Consider the following 25,348-nt stretch of genomic DNA (forward strand, 5'->3'; position numbering starts at 1 on the left):
GTATGTGACATGAGCTTTATTCCTCGATAGTTGTTGCAATTCTGGACAATAGGTAATATTTGAATATAGGGGGCACTTATGGTGAGTGAGATGGAAAGTTGAAAAAAAAACTTACTTATTGCAATAATAATAATTATAGGTTTAAATAAATATTTAACAAAACAAATAAGCCTAAAAATTATTTATTTCGGTACAATTTCAAGTCAGTTTTCAAGACATGATAGAATAACATCGTTCAGAATCCTCGTGACGCAAGTTCTACTCGCAAACTGAACGGTTTTTAAATATAGCGTGCAAATTTCAAAGATTTCAATTGTTTCAAACACGCTACATCTTTTGAATTTTCCGCTATAAAACGCCACTTGACAAAAGTAATAAAGGCACCAGCGCTGATGGCTCCATCTGTGTTTAGCTTTCACCGGCCAACCCCTACTAGTAGAATGTAGTGAATAGACGTTAAAATAGTTATATATTAGCCGAGTACGAACAATTTTTGGATTTACCGCCCAAAAATCGTTCGACTTCAACTAAAATACTAAAATAGTCCGAACTAGTACTTAAACATTCTTTGCTGAAGAGTAAATGAATATGCTACAGACAAGAGAAATTTGACATTGAAAAAAAACAGAAATCCATTATCCGTCATTAACCGGCAACCCTAATATCATAGATAATACACAGACCATTTTTCACAGGATACACAGATAAATACTATACTATCTAACATTATTTTATTATTAATTATTATCTCAGGGTTCCCAACTTAGGGGTTTTCCCCCCAGATTTAGGGGGCAAATAAGTGAAATGGGATTTTTTTAGGGGTCTGAAATTTTTAGGGGTATTTTCAGGGATTTTTTGACTCTTTCATATTTTTAAATTGATGATAATTTTAATATTTCTTTCTTGGCCTAGCGACTTAACGACATATAATACGTTATTCTACAACCACTCTGAGGCAATTGGAGGCAATTTTCATCGAATAAAAAAAATTGGTAAATTTATTCATTGTCAACATGTATGATTTCAAAAAATCTGTATCTTCAGATATAGACTTTTGAAACATATGACAGCATATTATTTCTAAATTATTATGAATTTATATTTTTTAGGGGGACAACTCAATAATTAAGGCGATTTTAGGGGTTTTTGACACCAACTTTAGGGATAAATATTTTGGAGAGTTGGTAACACTGTATTATCTTGACTGATTGACGTCCGTGCAGTAAACCAAGGAACATATCATAGAGTAGTATAATACATTGGGAATAGAGATGTGACTCGCGATTTTTTTTGAAGATTATTTTGAATTTGACAGATGACAGGTTTTACGAAAACGCAGAGAGATGGCGTTGCATTCACTTTTTTTTTTATAAAATTTAAGGCTTTACGGCTTGGGGTTCTAGTGGTTTTGACATATATATATATATATATATATATATATAAATAATGCCCTCAGTGCACTCAAATAATTATTTTCCAAAAACCATCAAAAAACAGCTCCATTCCAAACTAAAACTATTTCTAATGTGAAATGGAGCTATTTATGATAGTCCTTCAATTTATTCATTTACTCAAAATAAAAGACCTATTTATTATATACGTAACATTTTATTTAAAACTTGTGACACTTATGCTTATTTCTATACGCTTGAGCAGCACTTTTCACTTCATCATCACCATTATATGTAGATTTGCCAGTCAAAATTCTGTTAATAGAGCGACACCAACTGTGAATTAAAATGTTAATAACAGTGTTTTCAAAAAAAAATTTCATTTCATTTTTATGATTGACACATGCAAACGGGTATTCTACAAATATATCCGTAAATATCTTGATTTTTTTTTTAAGATTAGTTTTGGGAACTCTACTCTTAAGCATTTCGTGTGTAATATTTTGTATTTGTACAAAACATTTGGATAAATTTGGAGAAGGGTAGCATAAATTTGTTTTATTCTTATTGTATTCTTTTGCCCGTAAATACTCATTTGATGTATGATTTGGATCACCAATAACATCGGCCCTACAATCTTTACAAGATTTTGCCACTTTGGTTAAACACTTTGTCAGGACCCACCCACAGACGTAATTTCCTTGGCCAGCATCTACTATATCTTCATTTAAATTAATCACTGGTAAAACAATTTCATCATTGTCTATATTTTCATCAGGTAGAACATTAACTGTTTGTTCCGAAACAGAAGCTACATTTTCCTTTAAAAAAAAGTCTATATTTTGTAAGCACGTATTTTCATCCCCTTCACAATTGGCGTGAGAGGAATGAATAGTATTAAAATTATTTAACAATAATGATTTGTATGCTCCTTCAAAGGCTACTGTATCTGGCGCCGTATTTCTAATTCCAAGACTTCTCACGTTTCCGAAAAAGTTTTCCAGTGGGTCCTGATTGAAGTTTCTTGTGAACATAGCATCAAATGAATATTTATGTGACAAAAGATTCCATACGTTTTTAATTCCCTCAATCGTTTTGATTAAATTTTGTATAGAGGGTACGTTGGATGTTTCAACAAATCTAATTTTGTTACTGTTATTGCATTTTACAACTTTTATAAATTTAACAGATTTGAGCATTTTAATGGCATCATTCCATAATTTATGGTGTGGTGAGTTTCTTTTTACACAACCTCGATATATTTTACCATTAGGTACATGAAAAGTGCTGCTGTTTAAAGAGTCAAACAAATTGTCTATCATTTTCGTGAATGGAATAATATTCCTACATTCCTGTGGTACATCACCTCTAGCGGTCAAGTGTTCCGTGACAACGGCGACGCTGTGGCTGAATATTTGCGCCGCCGTTTTAACCTTCATTTTTTTAATTTTTTCTCGATATATATGTTCGTCTGTCAATTTTTGTAGAAGTTTTAATTCTCCGTAGGATTTATCAGCTTCATAAACTTGTTTATAGTAATCCCATTTTATAATCTTTTCTTCTTTACGGTCAACATCAAAATATTTTAAATCTTTGGTCAGAATATTATTTCTTATTCCTTTAATTATATGTGGAATGTCATATAATGGAAAAATTTTATTATTTCCAATTTGAATAAAATCATCTCTCCATTCTTTATTTTCCCTGATATATTTTTCCTTTGTGTTATTTATTAAGGCATTTATAGCACCAACATTAATCGTATTTTGGTCACATACTGTGGCTATTATGTTGAGCCCAGTCCCTTGAACATATTTCATAACTTTTTTTTATCAATTCTTCTAGTTTATATTTATTTAAACAACTAGTAAAATAATAAGCCACTGGCTGTTTAAAATTTTTCTTTATGCCTTTAACCATAAAAACTAGCACATGGTCAGCAAAAGTTTTTGAATTAAAGGCAAAACCCTGCAACTTATCCTTGGAAACATTGTATTCAATGTGAGGCATTATTGCCATTTCGTCAAACATTAATGTTACCAAGCGATCCTCTGGACTCAACTCTTTAACAGTTTCTTTAATTTTTAAAAACACAGTTTTGTTGAGACCTTCTTCTAATTTTAACTGTGTCAGTAGGCTCTTTAGCGTTCTAGGCGATGGTAAAGTGAAGAATTTCGATAGCAGGTTGTAGTTTTTAGGACTTCTTTTATATATCGATAGGGATAAGACCTTTTCTTTTAAGGTGAATCGACGTCCATTTGGTTTCTTCGGTGTCTTTTTATATTGCATTCCTGTAAAAATTTTAGCAGCTCCTGTCATATTTTGCGTCAAAATTCTAAAAAAATTGTTTCTGCCGATTTTTTCTGCACCTGCCAATCTTGCCTTAAAGCGATTACATCTGTTTTGCAATATTTTAATTTCATTTTTTAATAATTTGATTTGTGTTCTTGAGACTCCTAGTTGACTGGTAATGACTGAAGAAGTAACTTTCTTGCACACTCTCTTCCCTGGAAATGTTAAATTTTAGTGAGACTAATGGACTGCATTTTTAACCGATTTCAAAAAAGAGGAGGTTCTCAAGTTGATTGGCATGTTTTTTTTTTATTTTTCAGAATGATATAGAAAAAGGTATCCCAAGGTTTTAAAAACATAGTATACAAATAAGCGCTTTGATAATAATGTGAAAAAAAAACATAGTGAATTTGAAAAAAATCTTTGAAATAATCAGAATATTACATTAATAACCTGTTAAAACAGGGAGGACTAGAGTAAAAATTTTATGGAGTTAATACTCTGACAAAATTTAATTTGTGTCATCCAATTTATTAATAACTAGCTGACGCTGCGCGGTTTATAAACAGAGCAACATATACAGGGCATGCAAGGAATATGCCCTAAAAAGTGTTAAGGTGTATTCAGATATATCAATGTGAGGCAAAGGTACTAGCAACCAAACTCTTTAGAGGGAAACAGCAATGCTGATTGGTGGTGGTACTTCCCCAGACTCTACAACTACTAAAAAGTTCAATAACTTTAAGCTGAACTTGCTTTTTACATCAAAATATGTGTTATTACGTTTAATGTAGTTGTGTTCTGATGCTATGTTAGCAGCAAACTTTTCTGAAAAAAGAAAATGAAAATCAATATAAACACAATTTTTTGGATGATAATAAGGCTACTAAATTAGCACACACAGCTTTTAATAATTTATCCAAGTAAAACCATTTGGTTTTATAAATTTTGATAAATTATTATTAATAGCTGTGCTGCAAATCACTATAATTGATTATTTATCATCTTAGTAGTAATACTTATGTTTTAATACTAATAAAGCTAAAAATCATCAAAAACTCATATAAACATTTAAATATAATTGATCAATCACAATGAGGATGATGTCTTGGTTTGAATTTAATGATTTTTATGATGCATTTGGGTAAATAAGGTCAATGTTAACAAAGATTGTCCGGATATTTGCAAAATAAATAAGATTATAAAATTTCAAAATCTATTTAAAATATTTTATTGTATATATATAGTGAATTCAGATTTATTAAAATCACTAAGGTTGCCATGTACTGTATTGTTAATTATTATGTACTTATTGGTCAAAAAATCAAATTAGAGCAATACAATAACTTTATTATCATCACTGTGACTCAAAATAGATGTACAAGAACTAATACAACCTTTATGTGATTGCTCGCTCTTCAACAAGCATAATTATAATCCTACTTCCTACTAATATTATAAACACGAAAGTTTATATGGATGTTTGTTGAATGGAAATAGATTTTACTCTGGATTAACACATAGGCTACTTTTAATTCCGAAAAAATCCTTGGATTCACGAGATTTACGAAAACTTTATGATTTTGATAGTATATATATGAGTGTTTGTTACTCTTTCACGCCTCGGCTACTGAACCGAATCGCTTGAAATTTTAACTAGAGATAGGTTATAGTCTGGATTAACACATAGGCTACTTTATATCTCAAAAAATTCCATGGATCCCGAGGGATTTATGAAAAAGTAAATTCCAAGCGGACGAAGTCGCGGGCGTCCGCTAGTCATAAATAAACCTATTTCCTATAAAAGGAGTTTAAAACAGTTATTAAACAATAATATTATACCTTTTAATTGATGTTGTTTAATAGAAGAGGACGGAGTGACTTGCTCTAACAACAGAGACGCAGATGGAACATCAGGCGTAACAGCAAGTGCACCTGGCAGATTTATGTCATCTGAAAAGTATATACAAAATAACAAAATTTAATACCTTAAAATTTAGTGTTGTTTGCAAACAACTAGCACTTCAGAAAACACAGGTATCTAGAACCACAGGCAGACACTTTAATTTTATTTATATGTATTGATAAAAAGAAATTTCCGTAATAAAAAAATAATATTATTACTGTTGAATATTTTGGCTGGTGGGAGGCTTTGGCCGTGGCTAGTTACCACCCTACAGACAAAGACGTACCATCAAGCGATTTAGTGTTTCGGTACGATGTTGTGTAGAAACTGAATAGAGTGGCCTTTCATCCTACTCCTATCAAGTTAGCCCGTTTTCATCTTAGATTGCATCATCACTTACCATCAACCATAAAATAAAGAAAAAAAAAATAAACACCTTCCATATGATGTTGATTTATTGAAGATGAAGAAGTGACTTGCTCTAACAACAGAGACGCAGATGGAACATCAGGCGTAACAGCAAGTGCACCTGGCAGATTTATGTCATCTGAAAAGTATATAAAATTAAATAAATTAATAATACTTTAGCGGTTAAAAATATGGAAGACAATGAAATATGGATAGTGGAAGACCTACATAAACCAGCTGGAAACCTTTGAGATGTGGACATACCATAGAATGCTACAGGTGAATGGCGAAAGTGTTTCTTGCAAGAATGCAGAAGAAAACCAAACTTGTTAAGACCATCAAGCAACAGAAGATCTCATACCTCCATATTTTAAGATAAAATAGATACTGTTTGCTTCAAACCGGGTTCAACCGGTACAACAGAACATTCTGTGGGATCTTATGTTTTTCATATTTAGATTAGATTCACAGTCTAAGTGCCATCTTCACTGTGTGGCAGAGAGAAAGACTGTTAGCAGAGCCTGGGACTTGTTACACTGGGTGTAGGATTAAGGAAATCTTTGAAGTTAACCAGTTAATAAACACATATGAATCAATATATTTAAACACTAGCGGACGCCCGCGACTTCGTCCGCGTAAATTTCGATGTCAACTTTACTACTACCCCTACCCTACCCTACCACTACCCCAACCCTACCCAACCCCTACCCTACCCTACCCTACCCCTATGCCCACCCTACCCCTACCCTACCCCAAACCTAATCCTACCCTACCCCTACCTTACCTACACCCTACCCCCATCCTACCCCTACCCCCATCCTACCCCTACCCTCCCCGTACCCTATCCATTTCCTACCCCTATCCCACCCGTACCCCTATATCACGCCTATCCTACCCCTACCCTACCACTTCCCTATCCTACCCGTACCTCTACCCTACCACTACCCTACCTCTACCCCTACCCTACCACTACCCTAACCCGGCCCTAAACCTACCCTACCCCTACACTACCCCTACGCTTCCCTACCCGTACCCTACCCTACCCTGTAACTTCTCAATCTTACTCCTGCCCTTAGCAAAATCGGTCCAGTCCTTCGAGAGTGGTGGTATGACCAAGAGAAATAAAGACTTCTATGCTAATAATATAAAGAGGTAAAGTTCGTGTGGTTGTAGGAGGTAATCGCTGGATCTACTGGACCGATTTGGAAAATTGTTTTACCAATAGAAAGCTACGTTATTTGCGAGTGTCATAGGCTATGTTTGATCCCCATATTCACACGGGAACGGGAACTACGTAAATGAAAGCGCCGGGCGTCATATAGCGGAAATTCTGCGTCTTTTAGAAATTTTGTATTATCTCCGAAACTATTTAAGTAATTAACATACTGTAAAGGGCAAATCTTATCTCCATAATATCCTTGTGATTTTTAAATAATTTATTTTAATAAGGATTAAAGTTTAGTTGTATAAATAATGATGTAAACTTAAGTATATAAAATTAATAATTTTTAAAACACAAAAGGTACTATATCTGCTAATATATAGAAGATAGATATATAGTGTCGCGGACTTTTTTGTAGAACTTTTAAAGATACATAAAGTCTCTATACATTAATTTCAATTTTACACAATAGTTAAGGCAGCGCATGCGAATAAGTCTGTTTAAGAGGATTTTCAGTCCGACCTGTATGACAAAAACTATGATAACTCGGCTAATATATATGATACCAATATAAAATATAGCCTATAGCACTCCCCGATAATGTAGCATTCTATTGGTGAAAGAATTTTTAAGATCGGACCAGTAGTTCCGAAGATTACCCCATTTAAAAAATGTGACAAACTTACAAACTTACAAACTTTACCTCTTTATAATATTAGTATTGATTGATTATGTCAAATACCCAATTTAAATTTAAACATTCAAAGTAAAAGCTATAGGCATTTTTCTGGTAAGGACACTTTAACTCAGAACTTGTGTGATTGTGCTCTAATAAGCTGATGATGATGCTCTAAAAAAAATGAAGACAGCTATAATAAAATAACATAATACCTAGCAGTAACGAACAATGGAATATTGATGAAGGTATCCCATTGAAAAGGAAATGCATAATGCATGATACAAAGTCCGGTTTCTCATACAGATATATATATTACAATAATGAATATGTATGTATGGATTTTTCAAGGTAATCTGATGGGAATTGGCCTGTATAGGACTTAGCCACTGATACTTTCTAATTATTGATGTTGATAAATAGAAGATGAGGGAGTGACAAAGTTTTACATCTCAGTGGCTTCAGTTTAGTAATAGTAGTAGGAAGTGAAAGACTAACCATTAAATTATGTCACACTCTCCCTTTTGAATTAGTAATTAATTAAATAACAATTATGAAGTCAGTTTTATTTTATAATCTATGTTAATATTATAAAGACAAAGAGGGAATGGTTGTGAGTTTGTAGGTGAAACAGTACGGTTACTGAAATGTAGTATAGTATATTAATAAGTAATAAATGAACATTACCTGGTAGATGGAGTGATGGTACTGCCATAGAGTTCAGACGATTGTTGCGGTTTTTGTCTTGCTCTTTAAAATGCCTATCACATATAACTTTTCTTTGGTAATATTCATAATCTTCCTGTTTCTCCAATTTTCCTCCCACTGCATGCACCCAAACCTTGAAAAGTTCTGGATTCTTTCTCATGTGAGGAAATCTATGAATAGTGACACCTGTAAATCAGTTCATAGTCATATATTTTGAAGTTATGAGTGCAACACAAAGAGCAGATAGACACAGACAGATAGAGAGCAGGCGCTTTGTGCAATTTTTGTAATTTATATCACCATACATAAATACGTGGTAAAACCTCTCTCTCACTCTCTCTCATATATATAAAGCTTGAGCTCTTTCTGTCCGACTTGATTCTAAAACTGCACCAACGCTGTTATATATGTTTATTGTGTTTCGAGAAACAGTATGAACATACAATCCGACGTGGGCACATGAAATGAGGGGTAATAACACATGTCCAACTCTAAATCTCGCAGTGGTAGGAGTACGGTACGGAGCGAGTGCTTGGTATAACGAGCCTATCAAATATCAGCCTAATCTTATACTCTAAGAGCCTTATCTACAAAATTTACTTACCCGATTCGTAAGGTGATGGACAGCCAAATTCACACCGTCTGGGCATGTTGTTAACTCGATAGAGAATTGGGTAGGGGAGGAGCTAGAAGCTCAACTCGCCAAAAATTCTTCGGATAATTTTACACTTCACGGCGGAGGAATAAAAACTCGACTCAACGCGGATCAGCAGCAAATTTTCACAAAGAATCACTAATAATATGGAAAAAACTTCAGACATGCGTATGCACAGAATGTTGTTGTCGCCATATTGATTTAATTTTTCAAAGCGATGCGTTTCTATAAGACCATAGATATCGATTTATGGTCTATGGATCTATGTATAGATTTAGAGTTCTATGAAAATAATATTTAAATGGCTTGATTGAACTAAAAACAATTGTATAATATTTAAATTTCGTTTTATACATAATTAAAAATTGATAATTATTTTCTTAATAATCGATATGTTACAAATTATTACTTTATCTGTACGTTTTCTAGCGCCATCTATGGCAGTTATGGCACAATAAAAACTACTGAAGTGACCTCTGACATCGTTTTCGTAAAACTTTTACACGGAATACCGGTTTCTTAGCCAGTGCCACCCCCCTGGAACCACAGATTAGTTATTAGTTACTACGTAACAGATAGGACACTGGCGTTGGGGCTTTTCATACAGTTTTCCAATTGTGCCGTTTTGGCGCTACTGTAGCCTTGCAGCTAGTGCTTACCTACTGCAGTCATTCGTTATCGATACTTTAGTGACGTCCCTACCTGATATATCGATAACCATAATTGGTCTCATTTATTTTATTTTGTAACCTTAATTAAAAATCAAACAAATTTATTTTTAAACGCTTTTATTTCGGAGTACGAGCTTTTTATATTTTTCGTAGGCAGATTTATGTATATCAGCCATTTTGGACACATATTTTTGTTTGATATCCCCTTTCAAAATTTTATTTATAATATTGCACCAATTGTGGACATGTAATCTTATTATACTATTGAAAAATACACTTTTTAATATTTCTGTGTGTGAAGAACAGCACCCCAACCAGGAAAACCTCAAACTTTTATTTAGCATTTTCTTTAAATTTTTCCCAATATTTTTTTCACAAGCATTTTTATTTAAATACTTATGTATTAAATTACTTCCATCCCTGTACATCTTAATAAAGTTTTCACTAGGATATGCTAAATTATCATTTTTGAGCATTTCGTATTCTCTTAATTTTATATAAGCATAAATATTTTCATTTGTAGAGCTGCTTGTATATGTTTTTAGGCAGCTCTTACATTGATTTTTTTTAGTTAATTTACGGCATAAGAACCCAGCCGTATAGGCTGAGCACTGAACTTTTATTTTTTCCAGTATAATTTCGTCTTTTAAAGACCCACTTGGACTGTTATGGTCTAGTATCTGTTGTTGTTGCTGTTGTGAAGTGGATGGCATTTTAAAACGGTTTTCTTTATCATTAGAAGAACTTTCAAATAAAAAATTTACATCTAGCAATGAATCGCCATCATCCACTTCACAGTTGGCAAATTTTGAGTGAGGACTCAACAAATTGGTTAATACCAATGATTTAAATGCATGCAGAAATGTATTTGCATCTGGGTTTATATTCCTATAATTCAGAGACCTTATCCTACCAAAAAAATTTTCCAGTGGGTCCTGGTAAATAAACCTTGGGTAAAAATATTCGATGCTATATTTTTCAAACAATAACTTAGATATTCTAATGAAACTTTCTAAGGTTGTTATCCAACCTTCTAAGGATGGAACACGCACAAGTCGAGGCCTTCCTGCTTTAACAGCAATTTTACTGCTACTGTCCTCAAATTTTAACTCTTTAATTATCTCTATGGCTTCTGTCCAAAATGAGTGATGTTTAGAATTATTCTTTACTGCCTTTCGTAATTTCCCTTTTTTTGCACAACCAGGTTTACAATTGACACTGTCAAAAAGCTTATCAATAAATGCAACGACTTCAGCTGTTGTTTCCATGGTGCTAGAGTGTCCAGTGTGTAAATTAGCTGAAAAAAAAATGAGAAACATAAATGTTAAATGAGAAACAATAAATATTGTGCGTAAAATACTTCATTTTGTGATAAGAAGGAAAAGTATTTCCGTGCCAGATAAAAATTTGTAACATAACTGCATTAAATATTACAGATTTGGTTTTATCGCGTTTTATTTTAATGTAAAGTGAAGATTATTAAACAAACTAAAACATAATTATTTAGGTTTAGATATTATTTAAGAAAAAAAAACATGTAGTCTAGGCATTAGCTTATGAAGTCATGAGCTACTTCAGACTTTGTATTTATGTATACTTACAGACTGCATTTGTATATTTCAACATGGCAGCAGTTCGGGCACTTAAGGCTTGAGCTGCAACACTGACTTTCATTTTTTTAATTTTGTCAGGGTTGACATGGTGCTCTGTCAATTTAGGCAAAGCTCTGGTGTGTCCCAATTTACTGTCCACATCAAATATAAATTCAATGTCTTTCCATGTGGCTTTTTTTCCTTTCCAAATAATGTTTTTGTTGAGGAAGTTATTCCGTATTCCTTTAAGGAGATGAGGCGGATCAAAGAAGACACTCAAATTCTGCCCAGCAATGTTTATGGTTCCATCTAAAAAATTAATTGATTATTAAATAAAGTATTAGTATTAAATAAAATTAAATAAAAGGGGCTTCTGAGAGGATACATGAACTCATATGGGTTGACACTTGAAAAAGGGCTTAGTGCTTGAGATATAGGATCACTTAGTTGTATGTCTATCGAGACCCTTTATCTTATCAAATTTATTATTCAGATCAATATTTTCAACTAATATTATAAATGACTAAGATGTGTTGTATGTATCAATGTTGTTATTTTATTTAGGATTGGTGTCCATTAAACCATTAAGGTTGTTCCTGTAAATGACCATCATGGGTTGGTCATTCTCAGTCCTAGACTTCTTGCATCAGTCTGTAATGCTTGTTAAGTTTAGCCAAATTGAAATGGATATACCGCCATTTATTTGTTGCCAGAGTCTCATTGGTCTATCAGAAGAGGCCGACTAGTGCTAACCTCCTCCATAATGGATGATGATGATTATTTAAGATCTTCAAAATATTTGCACAGACATAGTTTGCAATCTGGAGCATATATTTATTTTATCCCAGAAGTTATTAAGTTCATCATCATCATCATTATCAATCCATATTCAGTTCTTCTCCTGAGTTTGAGAGTCTCCTCTCAGAATGAGAGGGGTTAGGCCAATAGTCCACCACGCTGGCGCAAGAAAATTTTCTGGTATGCAGGTTTCCTCAAGATGTTTTTCCTTCACTATTTGAGACACATGATATTTAATTTCTTAAAATGCACACAACTGAGAAGTTGGAGGTGCACGCCCCGGACCGAATATGATCCCACACCCTCTGAAATCAGCAGCAGAAGTTATATCCACTGTGCTATCACGGCTCACTGGGCTATTAAAGGTTATTGGGTTGCCACTTTATTTACAAATAGCTCCATCATTTTGCTACAGGCAAATACTATTTCAAGAAAGGGAAGTTTAAGTATATATAGATATAGCAATACTTACCATTTTTTATATTCTGAATATTTCGATTTCTAACAGTCTTCTCTGAAAGCTTTGATAGCTGTTCTAAATGTTGATCCTTGGTCACAAACCAATGCTATTGGTATGAGCCCAGTCAGAACTGTTTGGGAGACCAGTTGCTTTATTATATTTTGCAACGCAGCTGCTGATACAGTTCCTTCACAAAAATAAAATGCTATACATTGTCTCCACGGTGAACATATTCCTCTGACCATAAAAACTAATGCATGATCACAAAACCTTTTTTTCCTTTCTTCAGCTACATCCACAAAACCATAAATTTCATCACTTTTTCATTATATGTAAGATGTGGTGTTAACGATATTTCATCAAAGACAATGGTGCATAGTTTTTTATCTGTATTCCAATTTTTTATTTTATTTCTTATGAATTCAAAAACTTTGAAGTTCAATCCTGGTTCAATTTCTATCTTCTCTGAGAGACGATTTAATGTCCTCTTTGTAGGTAAATTAAATATATTTTCTAACAATTTATATGATTTTGGACTTTGCTTCATTAAAGTTAAAGATAATAGCTTTTCATCCAAGCTAAAGCGTCTAGCGTGTTTCTTTAGCCTACATACTTGTAATTGCATCATTAAAAACTTTTGTGCTTGTTTGTTCAAATAATCAAAATTTTTGAATAATTTTATATTTGTTCCATACAATGTGGCTTTTTCAATTCTTTCTTTGAACGTTTTATCCAAAGTTTCTGATGAAATTTCTGTAACTTGTTCGATAAATTTCTTTTTACTTGATTCCAGTTTTTTTATCAGCATATCTAAGAAAATACAGAATTTAAGATTATTATCATTTATCATATATCATATATAAGTATAGGAATAAAAGTATAATATAAATGGACAACTTCTACAATCTACTACTTACTGTGTTGGCTCTTCTTCTTTTTTTGAAAAGTTTTTAACTTTCGTGTTGACTGAGAGAGAGACTGCACAGACGTAGCAAGACTTTCCACTTCTTTATTATAAGAACAAGAATGTTGTTCTAAGACTTCAGCTGAAAATGCAAACAACTTTATCAGTCACATTCATGAGAAACAACTAGCACAGAATCAATTAGGTTTTTAACTAATAACATGATCCTAATACAATTTACATGCATGCCTATTATGAATTTGAATATCTTATGAAAAGTCAACAAACCTCTTTGATTTGTTGTACCAGATATGACAGGTTGAGAATATGAGTGTTCATGAAAGTTCTCACCTGAAATTTTAAGAAATTTTTTGTATAAGTATTTTAATACCTAAAGATTTGCATCAAAGAGATTTTAAATACACATACCTGCTCTCCCAATGACCAATAGAGCGTCTGTTACATCATCGTGCTCATCACTATCCTCTTTGTAATAATTATGATCGTTCAAAGAGTTTAGAACTGAAACACATAACAACCATTAACCACATAAAAGCCAATCTGTATTGCAACAAGACAAGAATTAAATAAAAAATCTCACCAGCTCCAGTGGAAGGACGTGGTTCCCCGTGTGCTATTTCGACATCCGTAAGTAAGCACGGATACGAATACCGAAGTCTTTTACCTTCTTCGTCAAACTGCTGTTTGTCGAAATGTTTCTCACAAACACGCTTTCTAATCAATTGATCTTTAGAGAGTCCAATGAGAAGAGAATTAGTAGGCACTAAGAAGGATAGCCACAAACTTCTTAAATTATCGTTCTTGGGAAAACTATAGAGTTTTTGCGTCTCACTGGTTGCATTACAACCACCGACACAACACTTAAATAGTCCCATCACGAATGTTTAAGAAAGTAAAACAGAAACTAAAGTATCAAAACGAGAAGGATTTAGATATTTTGGTTCTCAACTTAGCGTAAGCTTAAGGAAATCAACAAAACAACCTGCACCTGTGAAGTCGATATTGACACAAACAAAAAACACATCGACATTTTGTTAAGTGTTTATCAATATCACAGACCAAGGAACATATCACAGACTAGCCGCCCAGTTACAAAATAAAACCATAATGTGTACATACTCTTTGGTAACAGGGATCGATTGCAGCGACAAAACGGCACATACAAGAACTAAAGTGTCATACCCCTGCCTGGAACATATGCAGTAAACCAACCAAGAAAATTGTGAATCGAATTATTGTGAATTTCGGTTAGTTTTGCTAATATTTTCTGCTAGAATTAGTTTAAGCACATTTTATATTTTCAATTATACGTGGGTCCTATCAAGATTACTGACCAAAAATAGTAGTAATATTATAAAGTTTTCAAAAGGTTATTTTGCAATATTTAATTTTGTTTGTGGAATGGTTCTAAAATTAGAAGTACTTATGACTTGGAAAAATACAATAAGTTATAATGCTTCTAAAGTAAATTCAAGTCAAGTATTTCATTAACTGTTTATGCAACAATTGCTGAACATCAAAGTTATGTAACAATAACATGGATTTTTGTTTATACCAATAATGTGTGACATAATCCACTATGAATAATGTAATAAATATGATTTAAATAGTTATTTACACACAATACGTTTCGAGAGTAAGCCATTGAGACTTGGTTCAAATTTGAATTCACTTGTTACTTTTATGTTATAACAGTTATTTAAGTTCTACCAGATTTTTTTTCAGTTGTTTGGGGGAAAATACCATCACGTTTAGTTCTTTATTTGCTTCTCTAGGTCTGTAGGCTTCTGTGGTCTGTGGTTGTTTGTGTAATTACTGTACACTGTACTGTACTGGCTGTAGATAGTTTAAGGGTAATTTCACTCTATACACAGACATACACATGTTTCTGAGATAAAATGTCTTTGTCATTATCAACCTATATTTGGCTCACTGCTGAGCTCTAGTCTCCTATCAGGATGAGAGGGGTTAGGCCAATAGTCCATTGGGAGGATTGGCAGACTTCACACATGCAGCAAATTAAGAAAGTTCTCAATTTGCTGCATGTGTGAAGTATAAAGTACTACTTGTATGTGTAAAGTCAATAGTCAATATTCATTTATTTCAATTAGGCTTAGTTTACAAGCACATTTAAAACATCAGGTATTACTATTATGAGATAATAGTAATAATATTAATTAGTCAAAAACATAAAATTAAAGTTACATGGGCCAAACAAGCCTTGGTCCGCAAAGAGCCCACAACAAACTCAGCTAGGTTTTTCTTTTTTAGTTTACCACCATTTAAAAATATAAAAGTAAACAGTAAAGTAATACATTAAATTTCCAATCTAATTTGTTGTGTATATAATCATTAACACTATAATAAGTCTTAGCTTGCGTTTCATATACATGAATTTATAATGACTAATTTCCATTAGTTTCCATTAGCAAATTCATCATCGTCATCATCATCATTATCAGCCGATGAACGTCCACTGCTGGACATAGGCCTCTTGCCAAACAGAACGGTCTTGATTTCTTCGGTCCACCTAGTGGGGGGTTGACCAACACTGTGCTTTCCAATGCAGGGTCGCCATTCCAGAACCTTGGGACCCCAACGCCCATCGGCTCTATGAACTATGTGGCCTGCCCATTGCCACTTCAGCTTCGCAACTCGCTGAGCTATATCAGTGACTTTAGTTCATCTGCTGATCTCTTCATTTCTGATTCGATTACGCAGAGACACAACAAGCATTGCTCGTTTCATCGCTCGCTGAGTGACTTTGAGCCTTCTAATAAGGCCCATAGTTAGAGACTAAGTTTCAAATCCGTAGGTCATCACTGGCAACACAAACTGATTATATGATATTACCAAAATACAACATAAATATTTTATTCTTTACAGGTTATATGGCGATTGGACGGTTCCTCCGCAGGAACTTTGTCAGCATAACTTTTCCCACACTAGCTATAACATTCATTTTGCTCGATTTGAACCACACAAGGAAGTGGAAGGCAGCAGCGGCGGCACAGCAAAAGAATTAATATGATGATATTTGGAATAACCACACGTTATGTGTGGTTTGCTGTACCTATGACGGGATTCTTTATTGGAAAATATCTTGATGATCAGGAAACACTCAGAATGACTAACTTCAGAGACAAGTCAGCTCTGTATGCAGGCAGGGTGAAAGAAGGAGAACCACCGTCATGGCCATGAATTATGTACATACACAAGTATTGAATTAAATTGGATTTAGTTAATTAAATTATTCTTTTATTTTATGTAATTTAAAATTTGCAGCTATTAATTTTCGTATGATTTTACATACTCATAAGATCACTTTAGAGTAATAGAAAGTAAAGTATATATGTTAAGAATGTTTTTATTGAATATAAATTATAATAAAAATAAAATCTATATCTATCAGTGGCAAAGGATGGATGGAATTAGATGAAGGTAAGCCATCCCAAAGAAAAGGAAATTCATACAGCGTGATACAAACTTCGGTTACTCAGATAATCTAGACATAGTACAAAAATATGCAATGGATTTTTAAAGGTAACCCGGTGGGAATCGGCTTGCATGAACTCTTCGCCGCTGATATCTATAGCTGTTGGTATGTAAGTTTAAGTTAAAAACATTAATCATTTATCATAATTATTACTATAAGAACAGCAAATAATTTGCAAATGTAAAATAGCTTATCCAAAACCCTTGCCGGCCATCATGGACTCAGTGCAGTATCTAGGGAATTGAATTACTGATAACAAGAAGTCTGTGAGAGCCTGTAACAAATAAGAATAAGAATACAATATATGTATATATGTACAAAAATATATATATTTTATATCTTCGTCTATAGCCTTCCTCGATAAATCTAGGCTATCTAACACTGAAAGAATTATTCAAATCGGACCAGTTGTTCCTGAGATTAGCGCGTTCAAACAAAAAGTCAAAGGTTAGGGGTAGAGTAGGGATAGGGAAGAAGTGGGAAGCTTGACTGGGTCTGCTAGTATTAGTATAGGCAAAAATGAATCTTGAATCTTTCTAATAGTCCAGTCATTTTAGGGCAAATTAGGTGCATATCTTAGAAAATCGATATACCCAGTAAATTACCACGTAAAAACTTGTATTTTGGCATCGTAAAACAGTTCTCAAAATTCACATCTATTTGGATGATCGCTTTGAATGTTTGGTTTTAAAGTCAGGGGAGCAAATATCTCATTTTTAACCGACTTCCAAAAAGGAGGAGGTTCTACGTTCGGCTGCATGTATGTTTTTTTTTTTTTTATGTATGTCCAGCGATAATTCCGTCAATTATGGACCGATTTTAAAAATTCTTTTTTTTTGTTTTGAAGGGTTTACTTCCAGGGTGGTCCCATTTTTTTCATGTCAGGATCTGATGATGGCATCCTGGAGAAATTGAGGGGAACTTTCGAAAGTTGTAGAGACGGCTAGTGCGTTTGTTAGTGTTTCCATAAGGTATTTTAAACCACTACAACTTTATAAAGGTTTGGAGTTGGTCTGATGATGGAGCCGAAACACAGACGATGGAACTCGTCAAGGATTTACAGCAGTCATCTTCTGTTTGGGCTTAATTAATTAGTATTCATGAGTACTTTCCACCTATATGGGTTGTGACTGTATTAAGGGTCTGGTGATGAAGACGAGGGACAGTGAAGAGAACTCCTCGACGGTTCACAGTAGCTACCTTGTGTTTGGGCTTGATAATTTTGTATTGATAAGAACTTTCCACTTAGATAGGTTGTGACTGTACACACGCAGTAGGTATGCTAACACTAAAAATAAAAAAATAAAAATTTTAATAAAAAAAATTCAACCGACTTCCAATTCAAAAAATAACTTTAACTAAAAAGTAAAAAATAACATTCTACCTATGTGCTACCTTCTGATCAGTTTGAAGGCGGTGCCAAGCCAGTGATGTTTTAATTAAACACATTTAAACTACAAAATTTCTGTGGTTCTTTCAGAAACAGCTTTAATTAAAACACGACACTAGCTTGGCACCGCCTTCAAACTGATCAGAAGGTAGCACATAGGTAGGATGTTATTTTTTACTTTTTAGTTAAAGTTATTTTTTGAGTTGGAAGTCGGTTGAATTTTTTTTATTAAAATTTTTATCTATTCTATGGGTATTACGCTATTTGTATTTTTATTAATATTTTTTTATTTATCAAATATAATACAAATCCAAATCTACGTTTGCGGGCGTCCGCTAGTTTGAAAATAAAATCGAATAACAAAGCGAACAATCGAAAACTGCTTGACCTATGATAACGAAATTTGTTACTTAGTAAAAGTCCTTGACTGCGATTTCCGATGTTAAGTGACGATGCATCGACGATCTAAGTTGAAGTTGCTTTTAAGAAATAAAAGTTTATTCTATCCATAACTCTGACAGCTTTTTGCGGCGTTAAATCGTCTTTGCCAGTAGTAACTAGGGGTAATATAGGGTGGTAACTAGCCACGGCCGATGCTTACCACAAAAGCAGGTGAAATTGTAGTCAAGGGCTAACTTGTAAAGAATAAAGCAAAAGTGCTCGAAGTAAATCGAACCCAGGACCTCGCTGCTGAGAACCACAGCACTATCCGCCAGAATGTAAGTACCAGAGTAGTCGCGAGGTCGCCTTTCTAGCACCTTGAAAACCCATCGTCCATTTTACTGGCTAAGCTAACGTAAGAACGGCCTCCGTGGCGCAGTGGTGTGCGCGGTGGATTTACAAGACGGAGGTCCTGGGATCGATCCCCGGCTGGGCCGATTGAGGTTTTCTTAATTGGTCCAGGTCTGGCTGGTGGGAGGCTTCGGCCGCGGCTAGTTACCACCCTACCGACAAAGACGTACCGCCAAGCGATTTAGCGTTCCGGTACGATGTCGTGTAGAAACCGAAAGGGGTGTGGACTTTCATCCTCCTCCTAAAAAATTAGCCCGCTTCCATCTTAGATTGCATCATCACTTACCATCAGGTGAGATTGTAATCAAGGGCTAACTAGTAAAGAATAAAAAAAAGAACTATGTGCTTTAATGCCTTTGCTCATTATCTTTGTCTCTCGTTGTGATATTCAACTCAACGAGTCGTAATTTTGCTTCTTCTGCAGATCCAAGTTACACTACGTCACCCGCTGGGTGACTGGGTCCTTTATGCTCATTAGTTTGCAGTTCTAACTGTACAGCCGAATTGTTCAGTTAAAACGTCCGTGTGTAGAAAACTGAGAATGGGATTGAGGCTCTAGCCATGTTCACTTTCTACGATCGATCAATGTAGGTAGGTACTCGTATGTACAATTTAATGTAATCGGTGAAGGAAAACATCGTGAGGAAACCTGCATACCTGAGAATTATCTTAATTTTCTGCGTGTGTGAAATCTGCCAATCAGCATTGGGCCAGCGTGGTGGACTATTGGCCTAACCCCTCTCATTCTGAGAGGAGACTCGAGCTCAGCAGTGAGCCAAATATGAGTTGATGACGATTGAATTTTCGATTAGGTAATAAAACTGCGCAGTTTTATGTGAATGTTTGTAGCTCGCAAAAGAGACAGAGGTCACTAACTACTTATCACATCGTTTTTTTCATCAGCCTATTTTAACAGCTCAAATCTCTGCTCTAGGGGAGGGGTTAGGCCTAGTACGGACTACTATTTTAGTCGAGTACGAACAATTTTTGGATTTACCGCCCGAAAATCGTTCGTACTCGACTAAAATACTAAGGTAGTCTGAACTAGGCCATATGGAGATTAGAACCAACACGCTGCTCAAATTCGGGGCAATGCGGGGTACGCGGTGTAACACCACTAACAGCTGGCTGATTTTCAAATAAAAGTTTTTGGAAGAGAGTGTTTCTTTCTTCTAAAAATTTTTAGTTGAAAATCAGCCAGCTGTTAGTGGTGTTAGTATCATATTAGAAACTACATAGGCTAAGCAGTTATCTACTGTTAACAAATTAATACTTACTGTTAAACCTTCTATACACACAGTAAATGGAAGGATCACGATGTAAAATGCGGCAGCAATGTTCGCGACCCAAAACGAAACACAAATTAGGATGATCAACCATATTAATGAAAAAATTATATTCCCCATCACTTAACTGAAAAAAAAATGTTTATTATAAGCAGGTTAATTTATGGGGTATTGCCTATTGGTGCATCTTGATAGGGTTTTTTACTTTAACCCAAAAAAGCGATGTTTGGACAATATAATGCCTAAGACAACCGTAAGGTATGTAGGTTTGTTCAGTATCTATTTAGCTATCTATATTTACTCTTATAAAAAATATATTTGCATCAAACTGGTGGGGTAGTTTGAAACAAAATAATTACATCGACCGTTGAGTTTGAATTTATTCATGCCTTTTTATAGATTCAAAGTTAAGGTACCTTTATTGTATGATTTAATGTCGTTGCTTTTATTCATAGATTTAGAACTTTCTTAAACCTTAAGAATTAAACGTATACAATGTTGGTTATGGCGTTTAAAATGTTCTTCATTGTACAATAATGACACCATAGAGTAGAATGTTTAGAGGGTAAATGACACTTTAGTTTATAAATTCACAAATTTTGACTTTTAGGGTTCCGTAGTCCACAAGGCCAAGTAATTAAAAAAATAGTCAAAACATACCATACCACTAAACAAACTGTATAGTGATACATATTTACAAATGATATCTATACTAATATTATAAAGAGGTAAAGTTTGTAAGTTTGTAAGTTTGTCACATTTTTTAAATGGGGTAATCTTCGGAACTACTGGTCCGATTTTAAAAATTCTTTCACCAGTAGAATGCTACATTATCGGGGAGTGCTATAGGCTATATTTTATATAGGTATCATATATATTCGCCGAGTTATCACAGTTTTTGTCATACAGGTCGGACTGAACTCCTCTTAAACAGAACTTATTCGCATGCGCTGCCTTAACTATTGTGTAAAATTGAAATTAATGTGTAGAGACTTTATGTATCTTTAAAAGTTCTACAAAAAAGTCCGCAACACCATATATCTATCTTCTATATATTAGCAGATATAGTACCAGTTGTGTTTTAAAAATTATTAATTTTATATACTTAGGTTTACGTCATTATTTATACAACTAAACTTTAATCCTTATTAAAATAAATTATTTAATAATCACAAGGATATTATGGAGATAAGATTTGCCCTTTACAGTATGTTAATTACTTAAATAGTTTCGGAGATAATACAAAATTTCTAAAAGACGACGAAATTCCGCTATTTGACGCCCGGCGCTTTCATTATCGTAGTTCCCGTTCCCGTGTGAATATGGGGATCAAACATAGCCTATGACACTCGCAAATAACGTAGCTTTCTATTGGTAAAACAATTTTCCAAATCGGTCCAGTAGATCCAGAGATTACCTCCTACAACCACACGAACTTTACCTCTTTATATTATTAGCATAGAAGTCTCTATTTCTCTTGGTCATACCATCACTCTCGAATGACTGGACCGATTTTGCTAAGGGTAGGAGTAAGATAGAGAAGTTACAGGGTAGGGTAGGGTACGGGTAGAGAAGCGTAGGAGTAGTGTAGGGGTAGGGTAGGTTTAGGGCCGGGTTTAGGGTAGTGGTAGGGTAGGGGTAGAGGTAGGGTAGTGGTAGGGTAGAGGTACGGGTAGGATAGGGAAGTGGTAGGGTAGGGGTAGGATAGGCGTGAGATAGGGGTACGGGTTGGATAGGGGTAGGAAAGGGATAGGGTACGGGAAGGGTAGGGGTAGGATGGGGGTAGGGTGTAGGTAAGGTAGGTGTAGGGTAGGGGTAGGTTTGGGGTAGGGTAGGGGTAGGGTGGGCTTAGGGTAGGGTAGGGTAGGGTAGGGTAGGGGTAGGGTAGATGTAGGGTAGGGTTGGGGTAGTGGTAGGCTAGGGGTAGGGGTAGGGTAGGGTAGGGGTAGCAGTAAAGTTGACATCGAAATTTACGCGGACGAAGTCGCGGGCGTCCGCTAGTATATTTATAAAGTGGCCAGACGGGTGATCAGTCCTAATTAGGGACCGTTCCACCCAATTTCCGTGGTAAAAAGACACAGGTTCACTGGTGTCTCGACAGTGTTCCTGTTGAGGAAACAATACAATATTTCACTTTGGTAACACTCTCTTTAATCTATGAACCACTCTTCTGTAATGTCTACTTTTGTAATGTCGACCCGTAAGAGATTGTGATGTGATCTAATATCTAATGCAGAATTAATCAAGTTCCACTTTGTTTTATTGGACTACAAGTCCTAACAGTTCCCCCCTCAAATCTTCCTGTAGCCTTCGTGAACCTAACAATATACCCTATAGTGAGATCCGTCAGTTCTACTTCATTTAATGTATCCTTACCTAGTTATTCCCATCTTACCAACGCGAACATGGAACACTCAGCTATAAAGTGATAGCTGGTCTCCTCCTTACCACAACCTGGACATGATGAATCTACTATGATTTTCATTATCTTCAAGTGTCTATTGAGCAGACAATGTCTAGTTGTCAATATCAAATGATGGGGATCACAAATTATTATTTTTTTTGTAATTTTTCAATAGTCTTCAAATTAATAAATAAAAAAGACGAAAATTGTCAATTCCATAAAACAAGGGGTAGTAAGGTAGGTACATACATACTCGTACCTATAGGTGCGCTTTACACTCACACTATCATGACACGAACGCTGCGCGCCTTATCTTTGTAACTGCTAATCAGTTTAAAAAAAAAATTCTTTACAAGTTAGCCTTTGACTACAGTCTCACCTGATGGTAAGTGATGGTACAATCTAAGATGGAAGCGGGCTTACTTGTTAGAAGGAGGATGAAATCCACATCCTTTTTCGGTTTCTAACCATCGTACCGGGACGCTAAATCGCTTGGCGGTACGCCTTTGCCGGTAGGGTAGTAACAAGCCACGACCGAAGCCTACCACCAGCCAGACCTGGACCAATTAAGAAAACCTTAATCGGCTTAGCCGAGGATTGAACCCAGGACCTCCGTCTTGTAAATCCTCCGCGCATACCACTGCGCCACGGAGGTCGTCGTCTCTTGTGACTGGATTCGAACTTACGTCCTCCAAATCAAAGGCAGAGGTCATCTCCACAGGGCTATATCATTTTATTTTCTCCTGTATTGTATGCAAAAACGTATTATCTATATTTCCGTTAACATAAGAAAAATATTTAACAAAAAAATGAGCCCAAATATTTTATAATATGAAAATGCCAGATTCCAAAAAAAACATGACAGTAAAACATCGTTTGGAACCCTCGTCACGCGAGTTCAACTCGCACTTGTCCGGTTTTTTTCTCGTCTATCTAGTGTAGGATACTTACTCATTTTATTTATCAATATCGGTATTTTTGCACTTTATGTTGGAAGTGCTCACTTAAATCTACGGAACTCCACATTGCACGTGATCCGATACGCACTTGGCCGGCGTTTTTAACTTCTCTTTAGACATACAGTTTGGATTTGACTTATGTCTATGGTTTTGATAGACAAATAGTAGAGTATTATTTTTACAATGATTTTTACTCTCAGACCACATTTTACTCACAGATTATATAAAAATGACAGTGAATTTGACGTTGATGTCTGTGTCTTCTTTGCAGTCTGTGGTTAGAAGAAATTTGGTGTGATGAAAACAAACTTCTAAAAAAACTATTTTGAAATTTAAAGAATATTATTGTTGCTATTATAATATTAATTACATAAGCAAGCCTCCAGATGCTATCAATTAAACGTTTGCCGGCATTATCGCCCGCGCGAATACGGTCTTTTCAGCTGAAAAATGGATTATTTGAGCAGCAAACATGTAAACAATTCAATTATAATTTACTAAATTTATGTAAATCGGTGTCTGCATTACATAGCTTCACGAGTAAATCACCACATCCCGTAAGTATAAATAAATCTTTAATAACTACTAAATAACTTCGACTTTTAAATTGCGCAACATATTCTTAGAAAATTTGTTTGAAAGGTTAGGCCGTAAACTTCATACAAGACGTTAGAATGTCTCGGAAGAGTTGTAGAATTGGTGTATGTAGTGTCAATCAGTAACATGCTTATTATTCATGGAGAGCTGATTGGGCCCTCCTATTAAATGTAACACCTGTTAATTAAGCTTATTCTGCTGCAGTCAGGAGTATGGATTTCAGGAAAGAATGAAGATAAAAAATCCAGATTCTTCAGGAGTCTTGAGATGATATGTAACATGATTATATTTCACACCTTACATGGACTGCCCAAACTTTAACACATACTCTGCGGCACTGATTTTTCTATACTTTCCTGTGGTGCTGTGCGGTACAAGGTTTTTGACCTCATACTAGAACTTTATGTGGTCCTGTACGAGGTCCATCGATATCCTAACTCTTGAATACGAATATGTACGAGGTCAGTTGACCTCGTACCGCAACAAATGTGTTTATGTGGCCCATTTTAGCAAGAAAGCGTAAAAATATCTCCTGTGTCTACAAGCTCACCTAACCACCCACACCTAGTGTGTGTGTAGTTTTTAGGTTATTGCAGTGATATTTATCCAGGCAGTCACTGCTTTTGTTTTGGGTTTGTTGTATGTATGTATACCTTTTTGTAGGAAAAATTAAATGCCCATCAGGTGTGTGCACTGCATAAATATAAAATGCCCTATATTGAAAATGGGAATTTTCCATTATGTATGATCCATACATACAGCGCCCTAGTTAATAACTCA

General features: G+C 34.8%; 5 protein-coding genes across 12 annotated transcripts in view; 2 read left to right on the plus strand and 3 right to left on the minus strand.

Annotated features, from left to right (window-relative positions):
- Positions 1-1,588: 1,588 nt before the first annotated feature.
- LOC128198015 (uncharacterized) lies at positions 1,589-9,413 on the minus strand. 5 transcript variants are annotated; one of them, XM_052890599.1, is made up of 6 exons: positions 9,148-9,413; positions 8,523-8,729; positions 6,026-6,136; positions 5,526-5,636; positions 4,467-4,511; positions 1,589-3,898 (listed from the first exon to the last, which is right to left on the minus strand). In XM_052890599.1, exons 1-6 carry the CDS (start codon positions 9,191-9,193, stop codon positions 3,162-3,164), a joined length of 1,257 nt encoding a protein of 418 aa, XP_052746559.1. In that variant the 5' UTR covers positions 9,194-9,413; the 3' UTR covers positions 1,589-3,161. The 5 variants fall into 5 exon arrangements, with proteins under 5 accessions (XP_052746559.1, XP_052746560.1, XP_052746562.1 ...); XM_052890600.1 differs by lacking the exon at positions 4,467-4,511; XM_052890602.1 differs by having other exon boundaries at positions 1,589-4,511.
- A 556-nt stretch (positions 9,414-9,969) lies between these two features.
- Positions 9,970-14,680, minus strand: LOC128199712 (uncharacterized). Of its 4 annotated transcripts, none has more exons than XM_052890605.1 (7): positions 14,225-14,678; positions 14,053-14,145; positions 13,912-13,974; positions 13,637-13,765; positions 12,732-13,529; positions 11,471-11,770; positions 9,970-11,166 (listed from the first exon to the last, which is right to left on the minus strand). In XM_052890605.1, exons 1-5 carry the CDS (start codon positions 14,517-14,519, stop codon positions 13,009-13,011), a joined length of 1,101 nt encoding a protein of 366 aa, XP_052746565.1. In that variant the 5' UTR covers positions 14,520-14,678; the 3' UTR covers positions 9,970-11,166; positions 11,471-11,770; positions 12,732-13,008. The 4 variants fall into 4 exon arrangements, with proteins under 4 accessions (XP_052746565.1, XP_052746563.1, XP_052746566.1 ...); XM_052890603.1 differs by having other exon boundaries at positions 14,225-14,653; XM_052890606.1 differs by lacking the exon at positions 13,912-13,974 and having other exon boundaries at positions 14,225-14,680.
- A 61-nt stretch (positions 14,681-14,741) lies between these two features.
- On the plus strand, positions 14,742-16,894 carry LOC112043812 (uncharacterized). The gene is made up of 2 exons (XM_024079410.2): positions 14,742-14,891; positions 16,531-16,894. Exon 2 carries the CDS (start codon positions 16,672-16,674, stop codon positions 16,843-16,845), a length of 174 nt encoding a protein of 57 aa, XP_023935178.1. The 5' UTR covers positions 14,742-14,891; positions 16,531-16,671; the 3' UTR covers positions 16,846-16,894.
- A 126-nt stretch (positions 16,895-17,020) lies between these two features.
- On the minus strand, positions 17,021-21,503 carry LOC112043813 (uncharacterized). The gene is made up of 3 exons (XM_024079412.2): positions 21,025-21,503; positions 20,600-20,735; positions 17,021-17,414 (listed from the first exon to the last, which is right to left on the minus strand). Exons 2-3 carry the CDS (start codon positions 20,726-20,728, stop codon positions 17,331-17,333), a joined length of 213 nt encoding a protein of 70 aa, XP_023935180.2. The 5' UTR covers positions 20,729-20,735; positions 21,025-21,503; the 3' UTR covers positions 17,021-17,330.
- Positions 21,504-24,232: 2,729 nt separating this feature from the next.
- LOC112043808 (paraplegin) overlaps positions 24,233-25,348 on the plus strand; it is a 31,065-nt gene continuing 29,949 nt past the window's right edge. The window contains exon 1 of the mRNA XM_024079407.2: positions 24,233-24,528. Coding sequence (XP_023935175.1) covers positions 24,358-24,528 — 171 coding nt within the window. The 5' untranslated portion in view covers positions 24,233-24,357. The remainder of the gene's footprint in view (positions 24,529-25,348) is intronic.

Source organism: Bicyclus anynana, chromosome Z, assembly GCF_947172395.1.
Source record: "Bicyclus anynana chromosome Z, ilBicAnyn1.1, whole genome shotgun sequence".
Classification (NCBI taxonomy): domain Eukaryota; kingdom Metazoa; phylum Arthropoda; class Insecta; order Lepidoptera; family Nymphalidae; genus Bicyclus; species Bicyclus anynana.